The sequence below is a fragment of the Nematolebias whitei genome, chromosome 15 (genome assembly GCF_014905685.2).
Source record: "Nematolebias whitei isolate Nwh7 chromosome 15, NemWhi1, whole genome shotgun sequence".
Classification (NCBI taxonomy): Eukaryota; Metazoa; Chordata; class Actinopteri; order Cyprinodontiformes; family Rivulidae; genus Nematolebias; species Nematolebias whitei.
In genome coordinates, this window is record NC_056512.1 from 10557805 (window position 1) to 10582080 (window position 24276).

Below are 24276 nucleotides of genomic sequence, written 5' to 3' on the forward strand. Positions count from 1 at the left end.
GTCTGAAGCCTCCCGACTTCTTCGGAACCAGGAAGTACAGGGCGTAAAAAACAGCTTCCTCCTATCTCGGGGGAACTCTGGAAATCACGTCTTTTTCCAGAAGCTCTATCAGCTCTGATTGGAGGATTACAATCAATCAATCAATCAATCAACCTTTATTTATACAGGTAAATCCCATTGAGCCTCGAGGACTCATTTACAAGAGAGACCTGATTTCAACAAAGAAAGATGACAACAATGGACAACAGTAAAAACAATAAACAGTTATAAAAAAGCATACTACAGTTTTTTTTGTTTGTTTTTTTTTTTTGTTTGTTTTTTTAACAAATAGGATGGCTAAAAGGAAAAGGTAACAAAACAAAAAAACAGCTAGATTCCAAGACAAATGTAGAAAACTAACAACAGGAACATGTCAGCATTGGACCCTGCCAGGTGTCCAACAGATTCTTAAAGACACTTTAAGAGGTCAAGGTCGAGAGCTTCAAATCTTTTTGTAAGATATTCCAGGAAACAGGAGCGGAATAGGAGAAGGCCCTTTTGCCTAGTTCAGTCCTCATTGAGGGAACACTGCAGGTAATAATGTCCTGAGAGCACACTCCGTAGCTGCACTCACGCAGAGACATGTAGGAGGAGATGTATGAAGGCAACAGACCAAGAAGTGATTTAAAGATGAAAATATACCAGTGAGAGAGTCTGCGTGAAGTTAATGATGTCCAGTTAACCAGTGAATACAGTGTGCAGTGGTGGGTACGATAATCACAGCCAGTTATGAATCTTAGTGCACCATGATAGACAGCATCCAACATCTGCAGGGTTCTTGTAGGAGCGTTCATGTAAATAATATCACCATAATCAATTGAGGGAAGGAAAGTCACAGATACAAGGGGTTTTCTAGCATTCAGGGTTAGATAGGATCTGTTTCTGAAAAAGAAACCCAGTTTAACTTTCAGTTTCTTTATCAAGTTTTCCACATGGAGCTTAAAAGAGAGATGTGAGTCGACCAAGATACCCAAATATTTATAAGAATCAACAAACTCAATGGGGACACCATTTGAGGATAAAATCGGAGGAAGAACTGCTGAGACCAACTTCCTATTTGAAAAAAGCATCCCTTTGGTTTTGTCGGCATTTAGGACAAGTTTGAGGCGAAACAAATCAGCCTGGATGATGTTGAATGCAGATTTCAAAAGCTGGAAAGCCTTAGCAACAGTTTTACCTCGACAATAAACAACTGTGTCGTCAGCATAGAAATGTATGGATGCATTAGGGATGTTTTGACCTACATTATGTATGTAGATTGTAAAGAGGGTGGGTCCTAAGACTGAGCCTTGTGGTACACCATTATTGACTGTTAAATAACTGGAGGAAGTACCATTATGTTGAACACATTGCCTCCGGTCTGAAAGATAGTTAGAGAACCAACCAATGGTGTGTTCTGAGAAACCAATTTCTGAGAGTTTATGACACAAGATGTTATGATCCACAGTGTCAAAAGCTTTAGACAGGTCTAAGAAAAGTGCAGCACAATAATCCTTAGCATCCAGTGCTTCAACAACATCATTAAGAACCTTCAGTGAAGCAGTGGTTGTGCTGTGTTGTTTCCTGAAACCAGATTGATGTGGAGGTAAGATGTAAAATGAGTCCAGGTAATCTTTGATTTGAGAGTTTATCAGTTTTTCTAGAACCTTGGCTAAAATACAGAGTTTAGAGATTGGTCGATAGTTGTTCAGTGAGGTGGGGTCTCCTCCCTTCAGCAAAGGAAGAACAAAGGCTGTTTTCCAAGTGTCTGGGATGGAGTTTTGTCTTATGGAGAGATTGAAGATGTGGGTCACAGGGACTGTGATAATATGAGCAGCCAGCCTTAAGAAATAAGGTGGAAGTTCATCTGGACCTGCAGATTTTTTAGGATCAAGATCTATTAACAGTTTATTGACCTCACTGACTGAGAATGGAGAAAAAGAGAAGCTGTGATTAACTGAGGATTGACTTGTAGGAGGGATTTGATTTTTAGAAGTTTGGTTATTAGGGGAAGTGGCTGATCTTCCATTAGTAACTGTGTCAAATAAAGAACCAGAAGCAACAAAATGTTTGTTGAAACAGTTCAGGATCTCGTGCTTATTTGACACAGGAACAGAGTTAACGAGAAGTTGTGATGGGAGGTCAGATGATTGGGGGGTGCCTGAGAGAGATTTGATGGTTTTCCAGAATCTGTTAGGGTCATTTAGATTTTTGGAGGTCTGAGATAAGAAATAGTTGCGTTTTGTTGCTTTAACAGCAGTTGGGCATTTATTCCTCATCTGTCGAAAACTCAACCAATCAGTGTCTGAGCCAGATTTTCTCGCTGCGGCCCAAAGATGATCTCTCCTGTGCAGGAGGTCAGCTAGCTCTGGAGTAAACCAGGGGCTGTCTCGTCCCTTTATTCTGAACTGACGAAAAGGAGCATGTATGTTCAGGAAATAAATGAAATTATTATGGAAATAGTTCCAAGCAGAGTTCACGTCATCAGTTAACAGAATACGATGCCAGTCAAAGTGAGACAGATCCCAGAGGAATGACTGTTCACAAAAACGTTTCAAATCCCTTTTTTGAATTAATCTGGGCTTAGAAGGTGGAAGTTTAATATCTCTGAGAGCCGCTGTCACACAATGATCACTCAAAAGATCAGCAAATAACTCAACTCAACTCAACTCAACTTTATTTTGGTAAATTAGCATTACAGAAAAAGGAAAACAATATAGACTACTTTTTGACAAATCAATAATTTACCAAAAAAGGAATAGGCTGAAGCCGAGGCTTATACTTGCCTACCCTGTTCATAGACTCAGCAGTCTTCAATAATAAAATATATCTACTGTCCATATATATACATACATTACATATACACATATCTATATAAAAATATGTCTGTGTATATGTATAAGCATACTTACATTACATACATACATTGTTAAACACTACATATATACATCTACATAACAGTATAAGCTTTTATAATTTTACCTTTTATGGACCTTTTAAAGCTCAACAAAAAAGCACATAATTTGAGTTCATCATTCAATTCATTCCACAATTTCACACCGACAACTGAAATGCATCTAGATTTTACTTTACTTTTCTCTTTAGCTTGTTCAAATATTAATAAACCTCGTAAATTATAATTACTCTCCCTTAACTTAAATAATTTCTGAATTCCAGAAGGAAGACTTTTATTCACTGCTTTATACATTATTTCCAGTATTTTTATATAAACAATGTCATTAACTTTTAAGGTGTTACTTTGAATAAAAAGTTTATTAGTTGGTTCACAATATCCCACTTTATTAATAAGCCTAATTGCTTTTTTTTGTAACTTTACTAATATGTCAATAGTTGTTTTATTAGCATTTCCCCATATTTCTGCACAGTATGACAAATAGGGCATAACCAAAGAAGAGTATATAATATGCAAGCCTTTTACATTTATTAAATCTTTTATTTTAAACAATATTCCAACAGTTTTTGAAACTTTATTTCTAATATATTCAATATGAGGCTTCCAACTAAGTTTGTTATCCAGAATGATACCTAAAAACTTTGTCTCATAAACTCTGTCGATTTCAACTCCATTTAGATGTAACTTTACATTATTGTAAATCCGATTACCAGAAAATACCATAAATTTTGTTTTTTGTCCATTTAATGATAACTTATTGTAATCAAACCACTTTTTTAACTCAGCTAGCTCTTTTTCTACTATTTGTATTAGTTCATCCATATTCTTTCCAGAAAGAAAAAAATTTGTATCATCAGCAAACATTATAAATTTCAACATATTGGATACTGTAAAAATATCGTTCACATAAAGTATAAATAATTTAGGTCCTAGAACCGAGCCTTGAGGAAGACCACATTTTATAGTTTCAGTTTGTGACTTTGTATTGTTAATTTGTACATATTGTAATCTATTACTCAAGTAACTCTTTAACCACTGATGTGTAACCCCCCGTAAGCCATATTGTTCACATTTCCACAGTAGTCGTTCATGGTCAATAGTGTCAAACGCCTTACTTAAATCAATGAACACTCCCACTGTATTAAGTTTCCGATCAACTGCTGCAGCAACGTGTTCCACAAACTCCATCACAGCTAAAGTTGTGGAGTAGTTGTTTCTGAAGCCGTACTGGTGTTCATTTAATATATTGTTTTTATTAAGAAAGGAGTCCAGCCTTTTTATGAATATTTTTTCCAGGATTTTAGAAAACTGTGGTAGCAATGAAATAGGTCTATAATTTGTTACATTTTGCTTATTACCATTTTTGTGGACTGGAAACACCTTGGCTACTTTCATTTTATCAGGAAATTCTCCAGTTAAGAATGATCTATTACAGATATAGGTGATAGGTTTAATAATACTATAAATGACTTCTTTCACAATAGCCATATCAATATAATTACAGTCTTTGGATTTCTTATTTTTTTAATTTTTTAACTACTTCGATTACCTCACTTTCACTCACTCCTCCAAGAAACATTGTATTAATATTATTAAATGTATAATTGAGTTTTTCATCTCTAGCCTTTGGCAACTCATTTACTAAATTAGGACCAATATTAACAAAGAACTGATTGAAGACTTCAACAATATCCTCTTTATTTTCCATTGTGGTGTTATTATGTTTAATACACATTGCAAAATCTCTGTCTTTATGATTTTTAATGACACTATTAATTATCTTCCAAGTACCCTTAATATCATTGCTGTATTTTTGCAATAGCGTATCATAATAATATAGTTTTTGCTTTCTCAGCACTGATGTTAATTTGTTTTTATATTTTTTATATTTTTCTTCTTTTTCCTGGGTTGGGCACCTAATAAAATCCTTATATAACTTGTTTTTCTTTTTACATGACTTTTCCAGACTCTTTGTCATCCAGGGAGTCAATCGGTTTTTTGATGTTTGTTTGTATTCTTTAAAGGGACAATGATGATTATAGCTTCTTTCAAATATTTCCAAAAATGTATTATATGACTCATTGACGTCATCAACAAAAACATTTTGCCAATTATAATTTAGTAACTCTGCTTTCATTTCTTCCACAGCTTCAGGTGATTTAGCTCTAACTAGATTAGGAGCTGGCTTTGTCATATTTAAATTAAACTGATGACTAGTATCCAACACAGTAAACACTGGCAAATGATCAGTAATATCAGTTATCAACAGTCCACTTTTTGTTTTCACATTGAACTTATTTATAAAAATATTGTCAATCAGTGAAGCACTGTCTTTGGTTATTCGAGTAGGTCTTAATATTAATGGATAGAAACCTAAACCAAACATTGTGTCGACAAATTCAGTTGTTTTGTTATGTTCATTATATTTCAACAAATCAATATTAAAATCCCCACAAATAAAAGTAAATTTTTCATTATACCTCTCATACATCTCTAATATTTTCTTATTAAACTCATCTATGCATGAGCTAGGAGTTCGATAAACACAACTAATTAACATATGCTCAGATCTATTACCCTCAATTTTAACAGATAAACATTCCATCAAGTTATCAACTGAAAATGTCATTTTATCAATAACCTTACATTTCAGTCCTGACTGAATAAACAGTGCAACACCTCCTCCTCTTTTGTTAAACCTGTTTTGAACAAACATTTGATATCCATCCAGACCATCCAACAGTTCATTTCCTTCAGTGATCCAGGTTTCTGAGATTGCTACTACACTAAATTTCTCATCAAATGTTTGAAGGCAGCTTTTTATTTTAGAGAAATTGCTTTGCATGCTCCTACTATTAAAGTGAATAAGTGAGAAGCCCCCCCACCCCACATTAACACTGCCTTCAGAATAATATTCACAGTGTGGTTTAGTATTATGACTGAAATTTGTCTCTGGGTCTATATCAGTTTCTATATCATAAAACTTGTGATCTTTAAAATCAAAACACTTAAATTGTGTACTTTCACCCATGGATAAATAATATGTCGTTCACCTCATCAGCATGTACAGAAACCAGACTGACAGAAAAACAAAATTTTAAAAAAGTAAACCACATTGTTCATCTATATTTCTCCAGCTCAGAAACATTTTTGATAGTTAGGACTTTGGCCTGATCAGGAGAACCATTAAGTTTTATCAATATTTTACAGTTCCTAGTCCATGTAGCTTGTATTTTTTTCTCCTTCTTCAGAATCCTCGCTTGGTAAGCAATCTCTGCATTCTTCTTTGTGAGGTGTTCATTTACAAACACATCTGTACCCTTCAGTTTTTTTACAACTTTTAGCAGTTCAGTTTTGTGTTTTGTACTCACAAATCGAATGATGATATTTGGTCTTTTGTTGCGTTTATCCAAGCTTGCATTTTGTTTTTGCGGCACTGTGTAGCAAGCAGCTATAGTTTTAGTATCCAGCAAAATGTCCTTGCTGCTGAAGAACTTGATGACTTGCTGCTCAAGTGAAAGTAGTTCATCTGGTGGTGCATCTTCCCCTTTATTGTCTTCTGCTGTTGTCCTTGCATATGTGCGGTGTGTCGTCTTAAGTCCAGATATCACCACGTCCTCCTTTCTTGTGTACTGTTCCAGGTCCTCCACTCTTTTTTCCAGCTCTTCAATCTTCTCATCCTTCTCTTTGATAATCACTTTCAGTTGTTGAAATTCTCCAATCAAACGCATCAGACTTGTTTGTTGCTTCACCACCTTGCTCAGTTCTTCTGACATGACATTCAATGATAGCTTGAGTTCTTCCATGTCTTTTGTCAAGTTTGGAGCCATTTTTTACTGCTTGTTGGCTGCTGAGAATCCTGGTAATTCACTAGGCCTTTGCTGCTTGTTTAAGCACATGTATTCAAAATGTGCTTAAAGGTGGAAAAATAGCAGAAATGATCCTACAAATCTAAACATTAGTGGAATATCAAAGTGCAAAACTCCAACATTTGCTTGGATGTTGAGTTGTTTTTCAGATATTCAATAGATTTTCACTAGATTGTAGGTCAGATCTAAACAACCTCCCTAGTCAGCGGCCATCTTGCTCCAGAACTGACTCTGTACACCTGTACATACACCTGTACCAGGGAATTTGTGAGGCATATTGGTTAGAAACAGGTCTAAGATAGAGGAATTCTCAGGATGGCTTTTATTTAATCTAGTGGGGGAGTCGATCAGTTGGGTTAAATTAAAAGACAAGCAACATTCCTTGAATTTGTCACAGAGGGGGGTCGACTTACACCAATCAATGTTGAGATCTCCAGCCAAAAAGACCTCTGTGAATTTTAAATTACCAAGGAATTCCTTCATGGCATTTAATGCCTCAGGTGATGCTGAGGGTGGACGGTAACAACCTACTACAGTTAAAATCTGGCCTCCATTCAAGGTGATATTTACAGATAAGGCTTCAAACTGGTTTGGAATTGTTTTGGAAGACACAAGACTTGAAACCAGAGAATCTCTAATGTAAATAATGACTCCACCCCCCCTTTTTTGACGATCACAGCGGTAGATGTTAAATCCATTGATTGCCACGTCATTATTCATTACAGATTTGTTGAGCCAGGATTCAGAAATAAAGATAACATCAGCCCCAGAAGAACTGACCAGGATTTTCACAACATCAAGTTTTTTCAGAAGGCTACGAGCATTTACATGCAGAAAATGGAGCCCAGAGGCGTTTTTAAAGTCATTTGGTGTGCTGTAATTAGTGGGGGGTCCAGGGTTGGGTTGAATCCCTGAGAGCAGTAACAACATTATTAATGATTAGATTACGCCTTGTTCTGGGGATATTAGCTGAGTTTCTAACACACTGTTGAATTTTGGTGGTGTTCTTGCAAACTACAGAGTGTAACCCTTGTGAATTAAACGATGCAACCATTTGTTCAAGCTGCATGTTTCCTGCCACACCGTGCTACACTCTGAAAGTGGGAGCACATGGATGTTTTGTCTCGTAAGGGAGAACAACTGAGCATCTACCGCCATCGTATCCTGTGTGGGGTAGGAATGTGCGATATGGCATAAAATTCATATCACGATATGTATTGTGAAGAGTGGTGATAACGATGTATATTGCAGTATGTTTTGGGTATAAAACTTGCAATAGGTATAAAAAAAGCATAGGGTGTCCTTTTGCCATCATATATTTTGAATGAAGAAAATTCCACTACTAGGTCCAGAGAGTTTTAAAATAATAAACAAATCAAGTATTAGGCTTCTTTCTTGTAGTGCAAAACAGTGCAAAAGATATCAAATGTAGTTTTAGCCATATGTTTTAAACAAAAGAATGTGTTGTTAACTCTAACGGTTTCCAGTATTCTCACTTAAGAAATGAACAGCAACATAGCAGCATTTTACACTGAAACACTTCACCCTCGAACCCTCTAGTGTGCGTCTCCTTCCGCTTTAATGGAGAGCTGACACAAATTGACTCTGTGACCAGAGGGTCTCGCAGTAAAATCACACAACACAGCGTTTTTTTCACAGATCAGAGAGCAGGTTTCTCTAAAGCTGACCAACGCTTACTTTAACTTTCGATGGAAAAAAAAACTTTTCACGGAACACAGCGTTTTGTGCATGCGTCAGAATACGGCAACACTACGGCAAGCTGGGCTTAGTTAGCTTGTAGCTTTGCTACTTAGCCCTCGAAGAAAAGACTTTAACACCACTTGCACACAGTTTCCAACTCAAAAAAGTAACGATTAAATCTAACAGCTCCGATTTTACACTTGAACACCACTTGCACACAGTTTTCAACTTAAAAAAAGTAAAGATTAAATCTGACAACTCTGATTTTACATCAGACACAGCATTACTGTGGTTAGCCGATAGAAGTCAGATCTCTATCGTAGGCTAAATTTCTATCGTTTCTACAGTGTACCATTTATATTGCACATTCCTAGTGGGGGGGGGCCTTCGCCCACACTGACCCATGGGAGGCTGGCATGAAAAGGGCCGTTTATCAGCTCCTGTGTAACTGTTCTTACAATGTTTCCTGGCTGTGCCCGGTTGGGGAGAAGAACCGGCGTTAGCAGGTGAACAAAACAAGCGCTGCTTCAGTGGGGGTTCACCTTCAGCGCTCACTTCTGTTGGCCAGTCAGGAGAAAGAGATGGCTAACCCCTGCGCAAAGCTCTCACTTTATCTGCAGGTTCATGTTTTTTACCTGAGTGTGCGGGGACAGTTAGGTCCCTGTGCTCTTTGGGCTTTAACTTTTTGTTAAACATCTTACCACTCTGTGTTTTCTGACAGCTGTCCTCAGCGCTTGCCTCCTCTGACAGGTGAGGAGGCGGGGCTGGTGGATGGATGGAGGAGCTGCTCAGTGCAACCACTCCATCTCCTGTTTGTGTGTCATTAGACTAAAAGTGCTTTTCTTTGTGTTTACCTTTGAACAGTTCCCTCAGGCTAACCTTTTCATTAATTGTGGAGGCTGTGTCCTGATGCATGCTCAATAATCCAGGTAGAAAAATCCAAAAAAGTTCAATCTGGTCCTCTGGACGTTCAAAAAACAAAACCCAAAAAAAAAAAAAGCAAAAAAAATGTAGAAACGTTTTGTCTCTCATCTGAAAGACTTCCTCAGTCTGAGGTGCTGTATTCAACTCAGTCTCTTAAATTGCACCTTCTCAGAGTGGATCAACCAGTTTGCTGCTGACAACCAAAACCAGCTGCTCACATGGTCAAGAGGGACCATCAGCCTAACAATGGATCATTAGCACACTGATAGCTGTTTACTATTCACAGGGGGTTGAGTGATACTAGCAATGACAGCATTGTAAGAGGGGGACAGTTGAACCCGGAGGCCTCCACCCCTGTTTAACGATGGACGATTTCTTTTCACAAAGATGGCCTCCTTTACTCTTCTCTCAAACCATCGTTCCTCTCTGTCCAGGATGTGAACATCTTCATCCCTGAAAGAGTGACCGCTGGCCTGGAGATGAGTGTAGACCGCAGAATCCTGGCCTGATGATGTTGATCTTCTGTGCTGGGCCATCCTTTTGGCCAGTGGCTGTTTAGTTTCCCCGATGTAAGACTGATCACAGCCCTCCTGACACTGAACAGCATACACAATATTACTCTATTTGTGCCGGGGGACTGGATCTTTGGGATGAACCAGTCTTTGCCGTAATGTATTTTGGGGTTTAAAAGCCACTGGGACGTTATGTTTAGAAAATAAACGTCTCAGTTTCTCTGATACCCCCTCAACATACGGAATGACCACTGGTCTGGGTCTGGGTTCCTCCTTTTCACCTGATGGCTGACTGGAGTCCTGTTTGGGTTTCTTCTCTGCTTTCAGGAAGGTCCAGTTAGGATAGAATACATTAGTATAAAAATAAATAAAAGCGGCCCATTTGGATGATATTTAAAAAAAAAAAGGCACTCACAATAAATAAACTATACTAACAATAATAAAAATCTTAATAAATACAACAACAGTCAGAACCAGAACAATAAGCAGCAACAGACTGTTTACAATCTAACTAATCAAGTTTTAAGTTTTTGGCCAAAAAGTCCAACTTGTCCACATTTTCTGCAAAAAGCACAGATCTAGTTGCAGTTTATATCTCCAGCGGTGGAGAAAACTGCTCCTAGCAACAGTAGCAGGAATAGAGAGGTAGCACTTTGCTAATTTTGCAGTGTGGCTGTATTTGGCCTCATTACTCACATCCTCTTCTTGGACCTGCTCCCACAGGTGGGACAGGTCCCTGGAAATGTTCAGAGTTCAGTCATCACAGACTTCTTAGCTGGAGGTGATCTCTGGTGGATTTCCCTAAGAGAAAGAAAACTCTGCTGCTATCTCTGTCCCAGACTGGAAATAAAACACAGAGGTAAAAAAATGAGTTAATATTATAGTTTTAAATAAAAAAAAAAGTAAATTAGATAATAATAATAAAATAACAATACCTCTTCTTGAACTGCCATCATTTGTTATGAGGTGGTTGAATCTCTCATTTATCATCATCAGGACAGGATTTTAATCTGGTCCAGGGCTTGTTGACAGTATCAGTTTTAGCTTTTTCATAAAGTGCTGCTGCAACTTTTTGGCTGAAGTGTTGATGTGATGGGATGTCGTAGCGGGGCTCAATAACTTTAAAGTCGGTGCATTAACAACAGAATACGTACGTAGATCCAAAGCTTTAAAAACTCCTACAACTTGTGTTGTTGCTTTGGACCTATCTGAATTACCTGATAAAGGATGTTTAAATGTTGCTGCTATTGGTCTTTGCAACAAGTTGCTAGAAAAGACTTCACATTCGGATGATGTTGCATTAACATCAAGTGCATTAACAACAAGTGCATTAACAAGTTAGATGTGTTGCCTGCTGCGGATCCAATGTCCGTGAAACAATGTTGACACACAGCTTTGGATTTGTTCACTTGTCTTTTAAGAAGAAAGCCATAATGTTCCCCAACAGGAGATTGCAACGAAAAGCTAGAATGCTAATGCTGCGCGTGGTGCAAGATAATAGCTTCGTGCTGAAACACGCTTAAGAAACTTTAGTTCCGCGGCACATAATCTCTCATTAATAAAATTTAATGAGTGTAAAAATAACTGAAACGGTACGCACATGGACCGAACCGAACATGCCATACTGAAATGGTTCAATACACCCACGTGTACGTTACACCCCTAATAGAAAGGCACATCAACTTAAACATGCCGTACCCTGCCGCATGCGTCTCAGTGGGGCATGAGGGTTCTCCATGACCCTGTCGCTTAGTTGATTTATTTTTTTTTTGTTATTTGCTTTGAAAGTCCAACTGAACAGATTCATGTCAATAATTTACACTTCAGAAGATGTGTAAATAGAAGCTCCAATACACAGGACAGAGAGCAAAAAAGCAGGAGAGAAACGGGAGAGGGAAGAAAACACGTCTGTCTTGCTCAAGAGCAAGTGAGGAAAAAAGGGTGATCAAGCTAAAAACCATCTGTTGCAGATCACAACTTGATCCCACAGTGCATCCCTAGTTGACATATGTGTTATGTTTAAGTTTCCTGAAAGCAAACAGTTATTTTTTTCCTGACACTCTCTCAATCCTTCTCCCTCTCAGTTACTGCTCTGCTTTTCAAAATGGAGGAGGCCAATATTGCCAGTAGAGCAAAAGCACAGGAGTTCATTCAAGCAACCAGCCAGGTGAGTCACAGTTCCTTACCATCCATCCATCCATTATCTACCGCTTGTTCTGAAGTCAGGTCGCAGGGGCAGCAGCTTGAGCAGGGAGGCTCAGAAATCTCTTTACACAGCCACCTCTTCTAGCTCTTCTGGGGGGAGTCCAAGGTGTTCCCTGGCCAGCCAAGAGACATTCTCTCCAGCGTGTCCTGGGTCTTCCCCGGGGTCTCCTCCCAGTCGAACATGCCCTAACCACCTCAACTGGCTCCTCTCAATGTGGAGGAGCAGTGGTTCTACTCTGAGTCTCTCCCAGATAACTGAACTTCTCACCCTATCTCTAAGGGAGTCCAGGTACCCTGTGGAAAAAACTCATTTCAACCGCCTGTATATGCGATCTCATTCTTTCGGTCACTACCCAGAGCTCATGACCATAGGTGAGGTTATGGACATACCAACCTCAAAGTCTCCTGACTCTGCTTCCTCCATGGAAGATGTAAATGGTAAATGGACTGTACTTACATAGCGTCTATCTGTCTTATTTCAAGATACTCAAAGTACTTTACACTACAATCTGTGCCTCATTTACCCATCCACACAGCACTAGATCTCTACAAAGCTAATTGAACAAATCATTCTAATGAGACTAATCAGTGCTTTAGATCACATTCATACACTGATGAGACTCACATCAGAGGCTATGAGGGGTTCAGTGTCTTTCCCAGGGACACTTCGGCATTTGACTGCTGGTGGATTCAAACCCCCAACTCTCGCATTGGAGGACGACTGCTCTAACCACTCAGCCACAGCCGCCCCAGTGCCAGTGGGATTGAGAAAGTCAGAGAAATATTCCTTCCACCTCCTGACAACATCACTGGTTAAGGTTAACAGCACCCCACTTTCACTGAACACAGGCAGCTGAGGAGTACCAGAATTCAAAAAGCGTTCAATACAAAAACAACTGGACTTTATTTGTAACAGGAGACGTTTCGCTCCTCATCCGAGGAGCTTTCTCAATTCAAAGGAGGAGTACCAGAGGGCCAAGCGGGCCGCAGCCTTGGCTGTTGTTGAGTGAAAATCTCGGATGTGGAAGGAGTTCGGTGAGACCCTGGATAACGACTCTGCCGGCTCTTAGGAGATTCTGACAAACAGTTCCTTACCCTCCCAGTTGTTTACCCTCCACCGTTTTTATTTTTCATCTTGATCATATAAAAAAATCTATAACAAAACACTAACAAAATCTAGAATGACGCCGCTCAAGGTGGCTGCATGTTGGAGTAGCTCTGTTACTTTCATTCTAAGATTTTGCTTTTGGAAACTTTAATTCCTCTTTTTCTAGATGTAAATCTTTTAATTTTTTTGGATGATTGTTTCCTCTGGTATCGGATGCTGTGCAGCTGGAAGAATTTTTACTGAAACTTTTTTAGTTTTGGACATTTGTTATGATGCGTAACCATGGCAACAAGGCAGTTTTCTACAACCAACAGCAGCTGATTAACATCTCAAAAGCTCAAATAATGTCTCAACTACAGCCCCAAATCTCAAATGAGTTGAAAAGGATGTTCTGTGGACACATTTTCATCTACCTGCCAGCTGTGCTCGAGTACCTGACCACTGAGATCCTGTAACTAGCAGGAAACACGGCTCATGACAGCGGAAGGACAGGATCATCCCTCGGCACCTACAGTATGTGGCTGAAAAATAAAGGGGATGGGGCCTTTCAGTCAGTGGCCCCCAGGCTGTGGAACAGTTTGCTCCTGCAACTTCGTTTTGCTGACTCTGTTGAGTGACGAGGAGCTCGGCAGACTGCTGGGAGGAGTGGCCATCGCTCTGGGAATAGTTCTGCCCAGCGTTCTGGCGGTCCTACAGCCCGGGGGAACCGAGAGGCCAGCCGAGTCCAGGTGGACGGATCAGGCGGAATCTGCAGCCAGTTTCTTGGGATCCACTGTGGGATGGACCTTTAAAAGAGATCGTTCTTGTCTACAGCCATCAGTATCTATAACATCTCTTAATGAAATGAGGGTAACAAGTTACAACAACAAATAATTTCCCTTTGTGGATTAATAAAGTATTTTTGAATCGAATTTGAATTGAATAAAGCGTTTTAATGCAATTAAGTAATTAAAGGCCTAGAATTCAGTGAAAAATGTATATCACCTACTGTCTTTCAAGCCAGAATTTTTATGTTCTTTTGTAAAACATTTCTGTAAAATGGTTGAATAGACCAGTCTTTTTTATGCTGCCCCTGACAGCATAAATTTAATTAAATATAAGAATTATTTAGCATTGATTAGGCTCCGATTTCAATTCCATATTGCAGCAGGGAGTGTATTCAGTGGAAAAAAAAAAACAACAGAATCTCACTTGTTCACTTACTGTGGCAACCCCTCAGAAGGGAGCAACTCAAGAATCTTTTAAGTGAAAAACCATACTGAACTTGTGTGTCTGAAGTTCCTCTTCATTAGCAAACTTTCTCTCATACAGATACTGTCACAAGCCAACCAGAGCCAGTCCCAGCAGCACGTTCCTCCTTCCTCGTCCTCCTCATCCTCACAGATCCCTCCACCTCCTGCTTTGCCTCCGCCTCCTGGTCTAAGCCCGGCCCAGTTCATTCTCCACAGCTCTCTACCATTAGTTGGCTGCACCAAAACTCCACCTTCTCACCTCCACTCTTCCTTGGGTGGTGGGTGTGCACAGACTCCGCCCCCCATCATGTCCGTGGGGCTGTCAGGGATTACGGGCAGCTCTGGCGAAGCCTTGTTGGATAACGAGAAGAAAGACCCAGATAAGGTATGACTGAACACCTGCTGTGGTGACATGACGTCTCCTGATTGCTCAAAATGAATATGCTGCTGCTCTAAACTGTCATGTAATGTAAATCATACTATCACACTTATGGCTCAATAAATACATTTAATGACAACTGTATCCACTTAAAATGATCTGAACTAAATTAGCATGATTTTATTGCAACAAAAATTTATTTAGTTCTCAAATACCACCATATACTTTTCAATATGAGCAGTGCCTTCAGTTAGAGCTTAGCCACATACAGTGAGGAAAATAAGTATTTGAACATCCTACGACTTTGCAAGTTCTCCTACTTATAAATCATGGAGGGGTCTGAAATTTTCATCTTAGGTACATGTCCACTGTGAGAGACATCATCTTAAAAATAAATTAAAAAATCCGGAAATCACAATGTATGATTTTTTAATCATTTATTTGTGTGTTACTGCTCCAAATAAGTATTTGAACACCTGTGAAAATCAATGTTAATATTTGGTACAGTAGCCTTTGTTTGCAATTACAGAGGTCAAACGTTTCCTGTAGTTTTCCACCATGTTTGCACACACTGCAGCAGAGATTTTGGCCCATTCCTCCACACAGATCTTCTCTAGATCAGCCAGGTTTCTGGGCTGTCACTGAGAAACACGGAGTTTGAGCTCCCTCCAAAGATTTTCTATAGGGTTTAGGTCTGGAGACTGGCTAGGCCACTCCAGAACCTTGATATGCTTCTTACTTTTCCCACTCCTTGGTTCTCCTGGCTGTGTGCTTCGGGTCATTGTCATGTTGGAAGACTCAGCCATGACCCATCTTCAATGCTCTAACTGAGGGAAGGAGGTTGTTCCCCAAAATCTCGCAATACATGGCCCCGGTCATCCTCTCCTTAATACAGTGCAGTTGTCCTGTCCCATGTGCAGAGAAACACCCCAAAGCATGATGCTTCCACCCCCATGCTTCACAGTATGCATGGTGTTTTTGGGATGGTACTCATCATTCTTCGTCCTCCAAACATGGCAAGTGGAATTAAGACCAAAAATTTATTTTTTGGTCTCATCTGACCTAAAGCTGGAGAATAATTCGATATCGATATATCTCAATATATATATACTTTTATTCAATAACGATCATGTGAGTTTTAAGCACATTTTCGATATTTCGATAGGATTACAACGTTTCACTGACGCATTTCTTTTGCTGTTCGGGTTGAAGCAGCCACTTCAGTTTCAATCCGGACAGAAAAAGGTGCGACACAACTACATAAGTGCGTGGAGACGTAATGTTACGCAGAGCTCAAGTCCAGAAGGCATTTGTGGTAGCAGGTTAAGCTAGGCTAAGCTCCAACGCGTGTTAAGTTTTCTCTTCAAAATAAGTGCCCATGACTGTCAGAATGTGACTGAACAAGCTTTCACAAGCGAAGAGAAAGCAGATGACATCACTGATAAGAGAGGAAAGACTAATTCGCTGGTTTGGAAGTGGTTCGGCTTTTTAAGATCCGATAAACTGCAGGTTTCAGTCAGTGTGCTGCAAAATGTGACGGAGAGTCGTTCTAACTCGCGGTGAGAACGACTCTCTTGTTCCACTTGACAGAATATGCTGAGTCACAAGATGAAGCACAATAAGTTTGAGCCAATGTGTCCCTGAAACACCCCCAGCACTGCATGTTTTGTTTTTTTTCATTTTGTTTTTATATGGTTTTTATATATATTCATTTATTCATTCATTTAAAATAAAACAAATTCATCAGAAAGAAAAAAAACATTGAATGAAAAGGTTGCAGAAAGAAGAAAAAAAATTGTATCTACCCCTTATTTAAAAAATACAAAATAACTACAAACAAACTTTTTTTTTCATTTACCCTTTATTTATACAGGTAGTCTCATAGAGCCATGAGAACTCATTTTCGAGAGACCTGTTTAGGGAGCACATGGTGGGGGTTAAGGACCTTGCTCAAGGGCCCAGAATGGGGCGAATGAGGGTGGAGGCAGGTGTGGGTGCTTCACCTACCCTACCCACATTTTTTATGTTGTCGGTACCGGGGTTTGAACTGGCGATCTTCCGATCACAGGCCCACCTTCTCTAACCTCTGCGTCAACACTCTCCCAAACAACATCCTTCACTTGAACAATCTCCAAAAATGAAAACAAAAAACATCAGGTATCCTTCACCTGGTACTATGCCTTCCCAACAACTTTAACTATCATCTTTTTAAACATATAAATTGTTTTAGAAATTTTTATGGTGATATCAAGACAATTTCATAATCCTATTCCCTGAATTACAACACAGCTCCTTCAGACTAGTTCTAAATGGAGGTTTTACAAACATTTCCAATCCCTTAAGTTTATATTGACTCTCTTTTTTAAAAAACATATTTTAATTGAATATTTGGGGCTAATATTTTTATGAGCTTTATACATGACTTGTAAAATACTATATTCAACCAAATCATAACATTTTAAGAATTTCAACTGATGAAATAATATATTTGTTGGGTGACCATAGCACTTCATACTACTAATAATACTTATAGCTCTTTTTTGTAAAATAAAAATAGGATTTGTAATTGTTTTGCATGCTTTTCCCCAAACTTTAATACAATAGATTAAATATGGAACAATCGTTACATTATACAATATATGCAAAGCTTTGTCATTCAAAAACTTTTGCTTTATACAGTAATGCAATTGATTTTGCTGTTTTATTTATATAAGTGGGCAGCATGGTGGCGCAACTGGTAGAGCTGCTGCCTCTCAGCGAGCAGGTCCTTGGTTCAAACCCCGGTCCAGGGGCCTTTCTGGGTGGAGTTTGCATGTTCTCTCCGTGCATGCGTGGGTTTTCTCCGGGTGCTCCGGTTTCCTCCCACAGACCAAAAACATGCATGTTAGGCTGATTGGTAACTCTAAATTGTCCCTAGGTGTGAGTGAGCGTGTGAATGGTTGTTTGTCTCGTGTGTCTCTATGACTGTGTCTCTCTGTGACTTGCGACCCGTCCAGGGTGTACCCCGCCCCTCGCACAGTGATTGCTGGACATGGGCACCAGCGACCCCCGTGACCCAAAATGGAATAAGCGGGTAAAGATAATGGATGGATGGATGGATTTATATACTGTAAGTATTTTACATAAGATTTCCATGTCAGCTTCTCATCAATAGCGACACCCAAAAATTTGATTTCATTAACTATGAATTTCAGTGCTGTCAATTTTAAAGTTGTTGTTTAAAGTTAAAACTGTTAATATTGACAAAGTTGAGAATTTTATGTTTATCTGATGATTTCAATTTTTTTGAAGGTTAAATACAAATAAAAGGTGAACATTAATTTATTTGCATAGTTAGTAGTTTTTCTGAGGCTTTTATATTGTTTATATCGATATCGAGTTATATTGTTATCAACCGAAATTAAGAAATATATTGTGATAAAAATTTTGGCCATATTGTCCAGCCCTAATCTGACCACATAACTTTCTCCCATGACTCCTCTGGATCATCCAAATGGTCATGGGCAAACTTAAGACGTGCCTGGACGTGTGCAGATTTAAGCAGGGGAACCTTCTGTGCCATACATGATTTTAAACTATGACATCTTAGTGTATTACCCACAGTAACCTTGGAAACAGTGGTGCCAGCTCTCTTCAGGTCATTGACCAGCTCCTCCCATGTAGTTCTGGGCTGATTCCTCACTTTTCTTAGGATCAATGATTCGCCACAAGGTGAGATCTTGCATAGAGCCCCAGTCCGAAGGAGATTGACAGTCATGTTTAGCTTCTTCCATTTTCTAATAATTGCTCCAACAGTTAATCTTTTTTCACCAAGCTGCTTGGCAAATGCCCCGTAGCCCTTTCCAGCCTTGTGGAGGTCTACAGTTTTGTCTCTGGTGTCGTTGGACAGCTCTTTGGTTTTAGCCATGTTAGCAGTTGGAGTCTTACTGATTGTGTGGGGTGGACAGGTGTCTTTATGCAGCTAACGACCTCAAACAGGTGCTTCTAATTTAGAATAATAAGTGTAATGGAGGTGGACTTTTTAGAGGCGGACCAACAGGTCTTTGTTGTTGATTGGCAGGAGTTCAAATACTTATTTGCAGCAGTAACACACAAATAAATTATAAAAAAAAGCATACATTGTGATTTCCAGATTATTATTTTTAGATTATGTCTCTCACAGTGGACATGCACCTAAGTTGAAAATTTCAGACCTCTCCATGATTTCTAAGTGGGAGAACTTTCAAAGTCGCAGGGTGTTCAAATACTTATTTTCCTCACTGTATCTGTTCAGTTTAGTTTAAAACCTCCAGCTTAAGTCAGCTGACATAAAAGCAACACATTTTGCAGATGATTAGGTATTAAAAAGATTAACAGTACTACTGAGGCAGTTTGGTAAACTAAGACTAGGCCACCAATTAGGCAGTCATTTCTGGTGAATAGTTGTTTGATGTAGTGAATGTGGGGGTCAGCTTCACTACTAATTAATTATTCTTAAAGCTAGTTCAGCACAAAGAATATTAATTATTTAAATACAACGGATTCTTTCTTTTTCGAGTTAAATTAATGCCATGTGACCAAGATAACTGTGAGGATTGTTTAATCAGTGACATGAGACGCCATTTTTCTTTGACCCATCAGAATAAATGCGGTCATTTATCAATCAATCAACCTTTATTTATACAGGTAAATCCCATTGAGCCTCGAGGACTCATTTACAAGAGAGACCTGATTTCAACAAAGAAAGATGACAACAATGGACAACAGCAACAACAATAAGCAGTTATAAAAACTCATACTAGTTTTTTTTTTTTGTTGTTTTTTTTTTAACAAATAGGATGGCTAAAAGGAAAAAGGTAACAAAACAAACAAAAAAAAAAAAACAGCTAGATTCCAAGACAAATGTATAAAACTAAAAACAACCCTGATCCACCCTGAGACGGTGCTATTTAAGAGACTGAGCTGAATACAGCTCCTCAGACTGAGGAAGTCTCTCGGATGAGAGACGAAACGTTTCTACATTTTTTTGTTGATTTGCTTTGTTTTGTTTTTTTGAATGTCCAGAGGACCAGATTTAACTTTTTTAGATTTTTCTACCTGGATTATTGAGCATGCATCAGGATATAAAAAAATGTACACATTGATTTGCTGATCTGGTTCTGATTAATAAAAACTTGGCACGCTTTACTAACAAGACAACAGAACATTACTGAAGGCATCTAGATTACTGGCAAAATAGAAAAGTTTAAAGAAAGGAATGGATAAGTTTAAAGGAAGATGGATGAAGGAAAGATGTATGTTTGTTGACCAGAATTAGCACGCTTCTTCAACACCAGCTCAAACCCCCGGTACACTCGGTGCGTGACGACTCGTTACCTTTGCAGAAGATAAATCAACTCCGGTACAGAGGTCCATTTCAACGCTACCTTTCCAGCGTCTCCGGTCAGGGTGGCTGGGCATCGTCAGAAGTCATGACGATTTACTCCGTCCAACAGACAAGCTTCCTTTGAAGTTGTAGGGCGTTACGCCCGGGTGAGTTCACAGCGAGGCGCTGTGACTCCGCTGGGGTGGACGGACCCTCGTCTCACGGTCAAATCCGTCAGCTATTGATTAAATCTGAAAGTTCCTTAGGAACTCTCAGGAAGACTCCATAGTCCCAAGAAAGACTCAGGAAAACTCTGGTCAAAGACTGAAGAAGACTGAGCCTCGAGAAGACTCAGAAGACTGGAGAAGACTCCAGGAAGACTGAAGACTCCAGGAAGAGTGAAGGCTCCAGGAAGACTCTAGGAAGACTGAATAGTTCCAGGAAGTGTTGACTTTTAAAGAGTCCTCACTTCCGGTCACTTAGTACTTCCTGATTGGTTGAAACAACCAACAGGGGGGTGTTTCAGTGATGTCAGAGGGTTATTACAAGTCAAGAGAGGATGCGGGAATGTTTAGGAACGTTTAGTACAGACAGAGAAATGTTTTGAAGAAGTGAGAGGAAGCAGGTGCCAGTTGCTTCTTTTTTTACCGTCTGCTAGGTTTAAAAACAAGGCACTTCGTTCTAATAACTCGTTTTCTGACTGTCTCTGACTTTCGACCGACATCACTACTCCTCATTCAGACAGAAGGTCAAAATGCATAATTACTTTGTAAATAGACATTTAACTTGATTTCTAATTTCTAATGAGGTTTAAAAATCATTAATACTGTTTCACAGTTGATTTAAAATGAGTGGTTCACTTCAACATTTAGAAATGGTAGGAACTAAACACACTTTGATTATCAAGATATTCTAAAATAGTAATGATAATGAAAAAGAAGAGTGTTCTTTCAATTGATTAATTCAGGATACAATTAAACAGTCTTTTGATGAGCTAATTTGTATTTCTGGATTCAAATCAATGAAATAACATTTCCTGTCCCATGAAGGTCTTCAGAGACAGGTTGTGGTCAGAGGCCTACTTCACTACATTGATAATAAAAAGAAAATTTGAAACTCATGAAATGAGGTTTTGTGTAATGGTATGTGTGTTAATGTCTTACTGGCTGTAGATATCTGCTTGAACAACCATAATTGTCAGAGAATAATGTAGTTCTGACGGGACACACAAGCTAACAGCTAGTCTGATTTCAGCTAAAATCAAAGTTGATTTATTCTTCTTCTTTTGGCTGTACCCTCTTCAGGGGTCTCCACAGCGAATCATCCTCCTCCATCTCACTCTGTCCTCACTCCAACTACCTCCATGTCCTCTGTAACGGGATTCATACATCTTCTCTTTGTCTTTTTCCTGACAGTTGCATTTCTAACATCCTTCTACCAATATACCCACGGTCCCTCCTCTTGACATGTCCAAACATCTCAGTCTGGCCTCCCTAACTTTATCTCCCAGTTGTTCAACATGTGCTGTACCTCTGATGTTCTCATTCCTAATCTTATCCAGCCTTGTCACTCCTAAGGAGAACCTTAGCATCTTCATTTCTGCCACTTCCAGTTCTTTCTCCTGTCTTTTTGTCAATGCCACTGTCTCCAGACCATACAATATAGCTGGTCTCACCACTGTCTTGTAAACTTTTCCTTTGACCTTTGCTGACACCCTTTTGTCACAAATCACTCCTGAAACTTTTCTCCATCCACTCCATCCTGCCTGGGCTCTCTTCTTCACCTGTTTACCACATTCCCCATTTTCCTGGACAGTGGACCCCAAGTACTTGAAGTCCTGCACCTTTGAGACTTCTGCTCCTTGTAGCCTCACTGTTCCACCAGCCTCCCTCTCATTCACAAACATGTACTCTGTCTTACTACGGCTGAGTTTCTTTCTTATTCTTTCAAGTACATACCTCCACCTCTCCAAGTTCTCTTCTACCTGTTCCCTGTTCTCACCACAGATCACAATGTCATCTGCAAACATCATAGTCCACTGGAATTCCTGCCTGACCTCATCTGTTAGTCGATCCATCACCTCAGAACTCAGCTCAGCTCAGAGCTGATCCTTGATGCACATCACCTCCACCTTGAAGCTATCTGTCACTCCTACAGCACATCTCACCACTGTCCTGCTGTCCTCATACATGCCCTGCTGTCCTCATACATGTCCTGTACCAGTCTTAACATATTTCTCTGCCACTCCAGATCTCCTCATGCAATACCACACCTCCCTCAGCACCCTGTCTTATGCTTTTTCTAAATCCACAAAGACACAATCGACTTCTTTCTGACCGTCTTTGTACTTCTCCATCAGCATCCTCAAAGCAAAGATGGCATCTGTGGTGCTCTTTCTCAGCATGAAACCATATTGCTGCTCACAAATAGTCACCTCTCGTCTAAGTCTAGCTTCCACAACTCTCTCCCAGATCTTCATCCTGTGGCTCATCAACTTAATTCTAACGTACCGGTAGTTGCTACAACTTTGTACAATTAAATTAATTTTATTTATATAGCGCCAAGTCACAACAGAAGTCGTCTCAGGGCACTAAACAGAAACATCCATAAATAAAAATAATAATTTAAGACTTTATCTGAGGAGCAGACTGCTTTGAGTTTAACTCCATCGCAGAACTCTCATCTTGAGCAAGCATGAAGGCGACCTTGGAAAGAAAAACACCCTCATGAGGAAGAAACTTTTAGCAGAACCAGGCTCAGGACAAGTGGCCATCTGCTTCGACCATCTAGGTTTGGTAGGAACAGATACACAATGACAGGTCAAGAATCACATGTTAAGATAGAAATAGTATCAAATGAAAACTATTCAATTTTAACAATTCATTTAAGGAAATGAGGTCAATTTGTCCTCCAGTACTCTAAGCTTAAGGCAACATAACAAGCCGACCCTAACTATAGGATTTATCAAAAAGGAAAGTCTTAAGCCCAGTCTTAAAACTGGACAAAACGTCAGTTCAAAGTTTTCTATCTAAGGAAGGAAGCATCAAAATCATTGAATCTTCACTTTGTCGCAGTCTTACATCCTGAGCAAGCACAAAGTTAGTGGAAAGGAAAAACTCCTTATTAACAGGAAGAAACCTCCAGCAGAACTAGGCTCAGGACAAGCGGCCATCTGCTTCGACCAGCTGGGTTTGAAAGGACAGGAAGGAGAGACAAATGAACACAAAATGGCAGATCCAGGTCCAGGTGTAGGTGTACCCTCTATTGGAAGAAACAAAAAAAAAACATGTTAGGCATAGAAATAATTATAAATACAGGTAGAAATACAAAACAGTTAAGAGTATGTAAAGACAGCAGTGGAGTAAAGAAATGTTGTCATTTTGTCTTCCAGCAGTCTAAGCCTATAGCAGCATAACTAAGGGATAGCTATGGAAACCCAAGCCAACACTTAACTATAGGACTGATTAAAAAAAAGAAGAAAAATCTTAAGCCCAGTCTTAAAACTGGACAATGTGACAGACCTACAGGCAGAAACTGGAAGTTGGTTCCACAAGAGAGGAGCCTGATAACTGAAATATCTTCCTCCCATTCTGCTTCTGGAAACTTTAGGAACCACAAGTAAACCTGCAGTCCGAGAGTGAAGTACTCTGTTAGGAAAATATGGAACACTAAGATCTGTAATATAAGCTGGAGCTAGGTTGTTGAGAGCTTTGTAGGTTAGAAGTAAGATTTTGAATTCAATTCTGGACTTGACAGGGAGCCAATGGAGAGAAGCTAAAATTGGAGAGATATGATCTCTCCTACTAACTCCAGTTAAGACTCTGGCAGCAGCATTTTGGATTAATTCAGTTTATCTATATAGCGCCAAGTCACAACAGAAGTAATCTCAGGGCACTGAACAGGAATATTCATATATAAAATAAGTTAACAGAAACATTCATATTTAAAAATCATAATTTAACGTTATTTATCTGAGGAGCAGACTGCTTTGAGTTTAACTCATTGCATAACTCACTCTTAATGGTGAACTAAAGTTCATTAAAAGTTCAACAGGATATATATATATATAT

At 39.2% G+C, this 24276-nt stretch overlaps 1 protein-coding gene across 1 annotated transcript in view; it reads left to right on the forward strand.

Moving 5' to 3' along the window:
• The window catches only part of scaf1 (SR-related CTD-associated factor 1), a 59043-nt gene that overhangs the window by 22471 nt on the left and 12296 nt on the right, over positions 1 to 24276 (forward strand). Inside the window, exons 3-4 of the mRNA XM_037688800.1 lie at positions 12023 to 12105; positions 14563 to 14868. Of these exons, the coding sequence (XP_037544728.1) occupies positions 12023 to 12105; positions 14563 to 14868 (389 nt within the window). The remainder of the gene's footprint in view (positions 1 to 12022; positions 12106 to 14562; positions 14869 to 24276) is intronic.